The sequence below is a fragment of the Anopheles darlingi genome, chromosome 3, assembly GCF_943734745.1.
Source record: "Anopheles darlingi chromosome 3, idAnoDarlMG_H_01, whole genome shotgun sequence".
Classification (NCBI taxonomy): domain Eukaryota; kingdom Metazoa; phylum Arthropoda; class Insecta; order Diptera; family Culicidae; genus Anopheles; species Anopheles darlingi.
The window spans coordinates 21,063,967-21,073,108 of record NC_064875.1 but is presented as its reverse complement, the minus strand read 5'-3'; the positions used below and the strand labels follow the sequence as shown (position 1 = coordinate 21,073,108).

Genomic DNA, 9,142 nt, shown 5'->3' with positions numbered 1-9,142 from the left:
GACTCAATAAATGGGAAAAGCCAAGAGAAAGTTAATAATTGAAAATGGTGACGCCGCTGGTGACGTTAGGGAGAGGTCTGCGGTACTCGAGCAAACAAATGCTTCGCTTCCTGCGATCCACACACACACACACACACACACACAGAGCGCGCGCCTAAAATGCAAATGAATCAATTGGAATCGGCAACTCCAATCAAGCGGCAAACCCGGCTACCGGGAACGGTATTCCTTTCGATGCTCGGTGCGTCAGGTGTCCGTGAGTGAGTGAGTGTGTGTGTGTGTGTGCGATGAAACATATTTGCCAATTTACATGATCGAATAGCGAGGGGTGAACGCGAAACCGCCACGACTCGTTTTAGTTGCTTTCCGGCATTCAATTTTGGTGATATTCAATGATAGATTTTTTTTTCGGTTGCTAAACGAATCTGCGCTCGTTCTCACATTCCTTTTGTGGACGGGGTGACTACCAACCCCCCTTCCGGGAGCGATTGGAATGTGATAATTTTCGGTCGCGATTCTGTGTCACGAGCATAAAGCAACGTTGGCTGGTGCTGGTGTGGGATGCAACAATATGTTGTCCGGGTAGCGACGACAATAGAGGAGGCGAGGTTGCTGCAGCTCATTCATGTTTCATAATTATTTGGTTGGTGAAGGGTTTTGGTTATGGATTTGAAATGATAATGGTGGTGTTTGGTGGTAACATTCTCTGAACTGATACGGAGAGAGAGAGAGATTGACAGCACAACGGAGTGGCTTTGCTACCGGCAGTACCGACAGTGAATACTAGATCATATTTCATGTATGACTACTCGGCTGTAGCAAGGCTTTCGAACGGTAGTGATGCTCATCACCTGGTTCCTGGTTGCCCGAGGAAACCACATGAAAGTGGAGCCCAAAACATATCGAAACCATTATTAATCAGTCAAACTGATGCGAGAGAGAGACAAAGGAGTGCAGGAGAAGTGGCTCCATTTGCTCGGGGAGGGAAATATTCAGATTTCAATCCGGAAAATGCATCGTATGACAGCGTTCTAGTGAGCTCCTCTCGTTGGCGCCGCTAGCCAGCCATTGAGTATATGTTGCATATGTTGGTGTTTTCATGGAAATACCGAATCATACAATCCCGCACGAATGTGCCGGCAAGTAAGATAGGTTTTAATGATGTAATTCGAATGAAAATGGTGCACAATGAAAGTGTAGGGGATTCGGTTGCGTTACCAGGAACAACTGCAATTCGAGGAGGCATCGAAGTAGACCACACACACGCACGCACCATAACAGCACCAGATCGCAGTGATCTGTGTGTCGAATAAAAAAGGGTTGCAAAATTTGATTAATTTTAGTGGCTTCCACTGTCTGGCTATACTACAGAAGCTCGGAAACAAGACTCCTGGTTTCGACAGTGCGTGACATCAGAATCAGAATCCATCACTGGATCTGCACTGGGTAAGAACAAATCACTTTATCTTTCTAGACTGTAAAGAACTTCTTTTTGGAATCAGAACACAACGTAAATTTCTTTGAGGTTGTGCTTCTTGATCGATGTCACACCGTTTGATTGTAAAGATTGTCATTCATCTCTAGCTTTTGCTCGTGGCAATATTTGTGAGACTGAAAAAAACATTGCAAAGAAGCGTGTTCTCTTTTATCGATTCAATTCGTCTCCTAACTTCTACCTCTCTGTTTTATTGTAACCATTTGTAGAACACATTGAATGTACGTTACAGTAACGAAACAAAACAACAAACAAACTGTAACATCGTGGAGGCGTTATTGTAAGGCGGTAAAAGGTAAAAAGGAAGGAAATTATTGATCTCAAAATTGAATCGGCTGTTGCTGCTGCTACATAAATCAGGTATATTTTATTTCAAATCATCCTGTGATATCTCGGATATTTTACACAAAAGATTATCCGTAAAACTGACATATTATAAAGATACGATAAAGAAGATATGTGGTAACGTGTTTTGTAACTATCTATCTATCGTTTCTGTTGTTAGAGTTCTTTAGATTTAGGTTATTAATTTTATAAGCTGTCTAGAAGGATAATGTTTATTCTTGTTAGAGGAATTTCCGCGCATTTCAAAAGATGCTCAGAAGTACTATAGCTCCATAGAATTAATGCTCTTCAGCTTCATGCTCTGCCAATTAACATATTGTTTATTAGAATTTAATTATTTCTTCTCCTCTTACTACATTGCGCTAATCTCCTTGCGGAATAGGAGACCTTATTGAAACAGTCCAACACGAAATGACGTCATCGTTGCAGCGAGCGATCGAAATCGTGACGAAAGCGACGGAAGAGGACACGAACAGAAATTACAAGGAAGCCCTCCGGCTGTACGAACACGGCGTCGAGTACTTCCTCCACGCAATCAAATATGAAGCACTGACCGAGAAGGCAAAGGATTCGATTCGTGCCAAATGCTTCCAGTATCTCGATCGCGCGGAACAATTGAAAGCCTACCTGAACAAGGACCAGACGTCGGCCAAGGTAGCGGGTGGTGAAGGCGACCGAATCAGCTCGGACTCAGACTCATCGGACAACCGGGAGCAGAAGCAGCTCCAGCAGCAGCTGGAAAACTCAACCGTCATCGAAAAACCGAACATCAAATGGTCGGATGTGGCTGGGCTCGAGGGGGCCAAGGCGGCCCTGAAGGAGGCCGTGATACTGCCGATAAAATTCCCCCACCTGTTCACGGGCAAACGCCTCCCCTGGAAGGGTATACTACTGTTTGGACCTCCGGGAACGGGTAAATCGTATCTGGCCAAAGCGGTTGCAACGGAGGCGAACAGTTCGACATTCTTCGCCGTCTCCAGCTCCGATCTGCTATCCAAGTGGGTCGGTGAGTCGGAGAAGTTGGTAAAGAATCTGTTCGAACTGGCCCGGACTCACAAACCGAGTATTATCTTCATCGATGAGGTGGATTCGCTTTGTTCTGCCCGTTCCGATAATGAGAGTGAAAGTGCGCGTCGTATCAAGACGGAACTGTTGGTGCAGATGCAGGGTGTTGGCAATGATAACGAGGGTATCCTCGTCCTCGGTGCCACCAACACACCCTGGATACTCGATTCGGCCATTCGGCGACGGTTCGAGAAGCGCATCTACATTCCACTGCCGGAGGCGAATGCACGCCACGTCATGTTTAAGATCCATCTCGGTAGCACCGCTCACATGCTCACGGAGGAAGATCTGCGCATGCTGGCGAGCAGAACGGAGGGTTTTTCCGGTTCGGACATTGCGATCGTAGTGCGTGATGCGCTGATGCAACCGGTGCGCAAAGTGCAGATCGCTACACATTTCAGGCGAGTCACCGGACCTTCTCCGGTCGATAAGACGACGATCTGTGATGATTTGCTGGTGCCCTGCAGTCCGGGCGCACCGGGGGCGATCGAGATGACGTGGAGCGATGTGCCGGGGGATAAGTTGTACGAACCGCCGGTTACGATGTGTGATATGTTGAAATCTTTGGCCAGCACGAAACCAACCGTTAACGAGGAGGATATGAAGAAGTTGGATAAATTTATGCAGGACTTTGGTCAGGAGGGTTAAGACCATCCGTCTCCTCCAGGGGGTGATAAAAGCTTTCGTTTGGGCTGAGGTAGAACTTTACACACGAAACTTTTTCTTGTGAATGTTGTTTGAACTCATGCGACCAATGTTACTGTTTGTTTCAGGTCCCTATACTGCGCAACTTTCAAAATGAGATTTTGTTACCTTTTGGTTTGATTTCGTTGCTATCACTAGAGCATAAGGATTCCTCAACAACATTTCATCTACAAGAAGTTAACCAAACAATGCACAACTTCCTCACCTTATTGAAAAATGATGATGCAAATACTCAAGATGAAACGATAAAACTCAATAGTAACACTCTAGTATCCAAGTTCTAGTTAGAAACAAACAACTAACGATGGGTTGTTCTATCAAAAAACATGAACGACATTACGCTATGTGAGTATATTGTGTTAAAAGTGCTATTGAAATCTTTTAGTATAACACCTAGAACAAGTTGGAAATGCAGCCAGAATCCACTACACGGTCCAATGCATGCCACGGGGACGCTATTCCACCAATCGACTTGAACATTCGCCAAGTTTCCAAATGAAAGTCAAGTGGCAAGTTCCCCTTCCCTTCAGAACTGACAACGACGACGACGACGACAACTACTCTCTACTTGTCCTCAAGCCGATTTCAGAGCTGGCATCCAACGTCGTCGTCGTCGACGTCCAAACCGGCGCGCATCACATCTTCACTCCAGGGAGGCCAACTACAACTTCTCCGGTACATGTCGGCCACGCCGCCGGAGCGCGCGCGCGAAAAAGAGCAAATATTTAAAGCAAAACACCGAACGCGAACTGCTTCTGTCCCGGCGTCCCGCGAAGTCCGCGGGAAGAGTCCATTTGGCATTCCACCAGCATTCGCCGTATTTTATCTCCGAACGAACCGTCGGCCCTTTCTGGCAGCCAGAAGCCAGAAGCCAAGCAACAGCAGCAGCCGGTGCAGACCACGACACCGCGTACCACGCTGTACATGTTAACTGCTTCTCCCAATATCAATACCGATCGACAGCGCGCGCGCCCGGGCTTTCCATTTGGATGGTTGAACCGAGGTTTTTACGCAATACTTAACACTCGCCATCATCACCAGCAGCAACAGCAGCAGTGGTACGTGCGATGAGAGGTGTTTGAACGCATATAACTTGCTCCCAGTGCCAATGGCGGCCGAGGATGCTCGTTCGTTTCGTTCGTTCGGTTGCTTGCTTCTTCTGCGTTCGTCCTGCCTGCCGGGGATGAGGACGGAAGTTATTGCTTTTCGCGTTTTCTTGTCACACGCCGGCCCACGCCACATGCGTTATGGGCACCCCGTCCTCCCCAGACCTCGCATCGAACCTTTAAGCGTTCGCGGAGCGCGGACTTGATGTTGGGAACTGGGGAACTTCATAAAATCGCTAATGATTTCCGTTTTGAGTAGCGCGCAACGGGCCCCGGGACGGGACCGAAGGCAATAAACTCGGTTCGTCTCCGTCCGATGAGGCTTGCTGTATTGCCCTGGCCCGTTTGGTGGACTTGAAGTGACATAGTTGGCGTTTTATTAGGTTGTTAGCTTGATCGATAGTTTATTGGTGTTTGTTGTTGTTGCTCATCCTTGGGGCCTCGGTTCGGGGTCCGTTTCGGTGTGAATTGTGCTTGGATTTTAATTTCGCTTCCCGATCGGATCGTATCGGATCGGATCATCCCGCACTGATGACACGAAGACTGGGGACACAGTCTGGGCACACACTGGTAACGCACTCTCTCGCCGAGCGAGCGCGTCGTCAGTCTGTTTGGCATTTTATGGCTTTCTTCTGTTCGCTGTCTCGTCGCATCTCCCCCTCCTAGTGTCAGGGCCAGGCAGGACCCGATTGCTAGAAATAGAATGTGATGTAAACGCGCCTCTTAATGAGCCGGGACTTTAGCTGAAGAAAACACGTAAAGAGGTGCATAAATGATGCGCGCGTGTGTGTTGCTGTGTACATCGCGTCTCGTCGTCGTCTCGTCGTCTGCGAGCAATAAACACACACTCACACCCGGTGGCGTCCTGAGGTGAGGTGTAGAGTGGCTGTTTATCGATTTGCTTGCGTCTTTTAATTGCTACGACGCGCGAGAGGACGACGACAACGATGTATAATACATCATCATGACGATGGCCTTCGCTTCGCCTTCAGCCGTTCCCGACTTGCGTGCGACAAACAATTCTTTAATTTATTTATCGCTCAATTGCTCATTAGATTGACCGCGCCGGGCTCCGGGGTCTGGTTCTTGTTGGCACGCAATGCCGCGCTCGTTCGGACGGATTCCGGTTTCCGCTTATCGTGTGAACTATGATTGATGTTTGAGATAGCGCATTTGAAAATGCGCCGCCGCTGGCCACAACACCAAACTTCGTGCCGATGGGAAGTGGCCGAAGCGTGGAATCAATTTCCTCGTTGAATTATCGCGGGGTGGGTAATTAGATTTCCGGTAGAATGCTTTGTTTTCGTACGACCCTTAAGAAGAGATGGAGTGGGAGTAGTGGTGGGTGGCTGGCTCCTTTGCAATTTAAACGGTTATCAAAGGTGGTCAAAGGGGTAATTTGATGAAGCTATGGCATTCCAGTGGCGAGTCTTTATCTCGATCAATCTTGATTTCTTTATGTGTTACGCTCAAATTGTACGTGATATCTCATGTCTTGCCTTGCTTTGTTTTTTTTTTCTTTAAGTAGTTAGAGTATGCTGTTATACATTTTCTCTTCATTATTTAGTTCCATCCTATCTTTTTTGTTATGTTGTGATTATCTAAAATGTTTTACAAAAAGACTTTCATCTCTTTTATTTGCTGGAGATGCCGGGTATCGATCCCGGTACCTCTCACATGCTAAGCGAGCGCTCTACCATTTGAGCTACACCCCCGAGTTGAATAGATTTTCGATCAAATTTTATTGATAGTGAGATGGATTATTCCACTGTTTAATCATAGCCACTGTTCCATGTTTTGGTGGATTTATTTATGTACAGATAGCGATGAAATTGTTAATGTCTTAACAACACATCTAGTACGTTGTCTTCCATTACAATATTTCCTGATGATGACCTGATGACTACGAAATTATGATCTTCCTAAAAGTAAAAATATAGAAAGTAAATTATGGAATCGTTGAAAGCTTTGTTAAACTTTTTGTTTTGCATTTTTTTATTCTTCTGTACAGCTTTTTATTTTACATATTTGATCTTTTTTTTTTATTTGCGGAAATTCTCTTTTAACGAAACCAAGATTAAAACATTATATTTTTTTCATCTGTAGATTTTTTTTCTTTTGATTTTTCTATGCACTTTTTATTATCGATTTAAACTTTTGCATTCTTCCCTGTATTGTATAAAATTTAGTTTCATAACATGGTTTTTAATTCATTAATTCAATAAAATTCAATTCAATTCAAAACTACGCTTTTGCAATCCATTCAACTTCATGTTTTTCAAAGCATATCAGTAATTCCTTCCATCATTTCACTCCATTCGAACTCCTCCACTAACAGTAATTTATATTTTAAATGGTTTCATGTGAAACCATCGAACATTGCTCCGAATACTCTAGTTCATTTGCCATAAATGCTGTCCAAATCAGTACTACAGATAACATCCCAAACAATTAATGGAGCACCGAAAACGTACAAGTTCAGTAAAACTAGTGCAACTCAAGTGCACTAAATCAACCGAATCCCTGAAGCACACACTGCATTATCCAACTTTTATGATGATGATGACGATGATGATGATGATGGTGATGTGCATTTCAGTCTTTCAGTCTGCATGTTAGCTATTTGCCACTTTTCTCTGCAATCGTACTACGAGTTTGGCCCAAAAAATGCCACGCTTCTATTCAACCGTTTAAAGGATTCACGAGAAATGCATTCCTCTATTGCATTCCAGGCACACTGTTCGATGCGTTATTCCATTATGAACGCCGGCACGCTCTCCCAAGAACATACCTGAAGGAAAATATCTGGCTTTTTTTGTGAACAGTATGTGGAATTTGGTTCCACATTTTCACTGTAGCAGTTCTGCATACCACACTACGTAAGTGCCTTCCAAGCACGAACGTTTAAAAGACCAAACTCCACTCTGTTTTCACCGAAAACTGTTTGTCAAAAGCGTTACACAGGTAACTGGGATGGATACTGCGTTTAGTGAGTCAAACGCTACTCGATCACGGGCCCACCATGCAGGTGTCGGAAATCCCGATTTGAGTTTGAGTTTCGGAAAGTAAATCATATCACACACCAGCACCATCCTTTTGTGCGACCTCTACCCACCCGCTGATAAAACCAACAATACGCCACCGAGTTCCACCGAAGCACCAACGGGATTTTGTCTCTGCACCCCGTATTGGTCTTCGCATCGCAAACAATGCTCCAAAGCGATGCTGGACTGAGTTGTGACCCCGGACATCCAGGGATGCAATCATAATCCCTTCTTCGTCGATCGGTCACCAGGAAGAAAGGAGGAGGAGGAGGGGGACCACATGCTGGTGGGGTCCCACATGTGCACGAGGACTGCAACCGGCGTCGGATTACGTTAGGGTGACGTTAACAAATGCGTGAAATTTGTTAACTTCAACAAGGATACCACGCTGTGTCCTTGCCCGTCCGTCCGTCCGTCCGTGTGTGTGTGTCTGTTGGGTGGTTCCCACTAGCAGCTCCACATGCGCTCCACACACTCACACACACACACACACACACGTCCTCAGATTCCGGTACACCACCAGTTGATGGATGAAACAATCGTCGCTACGCTTGGGGGAGCAGTTGCCTTCAGTTCTTCCTGTTTTTTTTTTGCTCTGGCGATGAAGAGAAGTCGTCGACTCGTCGCGATTCGTGGCGTGGGTTCTGTACCTGCTACCTGGCCAGGGGATCCGGTTGAACCGGAACCGAACCCAGGATCTGGATGGCCCAGTTTTCCGCTAGAGAGCCATTACTCAACCTACGACTCGTCGGGGTGTACGTACGTACGTCCCTGTGTGCCTGTGTGTGTGTGTGTATGTGGATCCTGGAAACCCGGGAAACAATTGGAGCGTGTTTTTGCCTCAGCTCAACCACCGGAACAACCACCTGGACTCATTCCCTGTCTCTATCTGATTCTATCGCTCTTTCTCTCTCTGTTTCAGCAGTTGGTGGACGAATCTGTCAGCATACTCATCACACGCACCGTCCGGACTCCCGGGTCCATCTCCTCTGTATGTGTGTCTCTGTATTGAGCTCCTCATCTCCCCCTTTCCTGCCAAAAACACTGAAACCATACGATGACAGTCAGTGGCGACGACGGAAATCCTCATGCTGTCCTTGTCTCTCTGTATCTCTCTCTCGCTCTCTCTCCTGCTCGTTTATAACGATTATCCTTTGCCGCCGAGGCGACCGAAATGGCCGTTGACCCATCGGTAATCCTATCTTGGCGTATCAATCAAATTAATTCAATTTACGTTTCGCTCACTGTGCGCCACGTCGTGGGCTATCCAGGTTTATGCCGGAGGGGGTGAGGATGGGGGGGTTGATGGCCTGGCACAGCGGATGACCAGCGGCAGTCATCGCTCCCACCATTCCCGGGGTCCCCGGGAGCCCAGAATAGAT

At 46.5% G+C, this 9,142-nt stretch overlaps 1 protein-coding gene and 1 non-coding gene across 2 annotated transcripts; one reads left to right on the top strand and one right to left on the bottom strand.

The window, feature by feature from the left end:
- Positions 1-2,251: 2,251 nt before the first annotated feature.
- LOC125955931 (vacuolar protein sorting-associated protein 4-like) lies at positions 2,252-3,553 on the top strand. Its single transcript, XM_049687278.1, has one exon. The coding sequence runs from the start codon at positions 2,252-2,254 to the stop codon at positions 3,551-3,553; it is 1,302 nt and encodes a 433-aa protein (XP_049543235.1).
- A 2,805-nt stretch (positions 3,554-6,358) lies between these two features.
- On the bottom strand, positions 6,359-6,431 carry Trnaa-agc (transfer RNA alanine (anticodon AGC)). Its single transcript has one exon. It is a non-coding gene; the product is annotated as a tRNA-Ala (tRNA).
- Between the last annotated feature and the right edge of the window lie 2,711 nt (positions 6,432-9,142).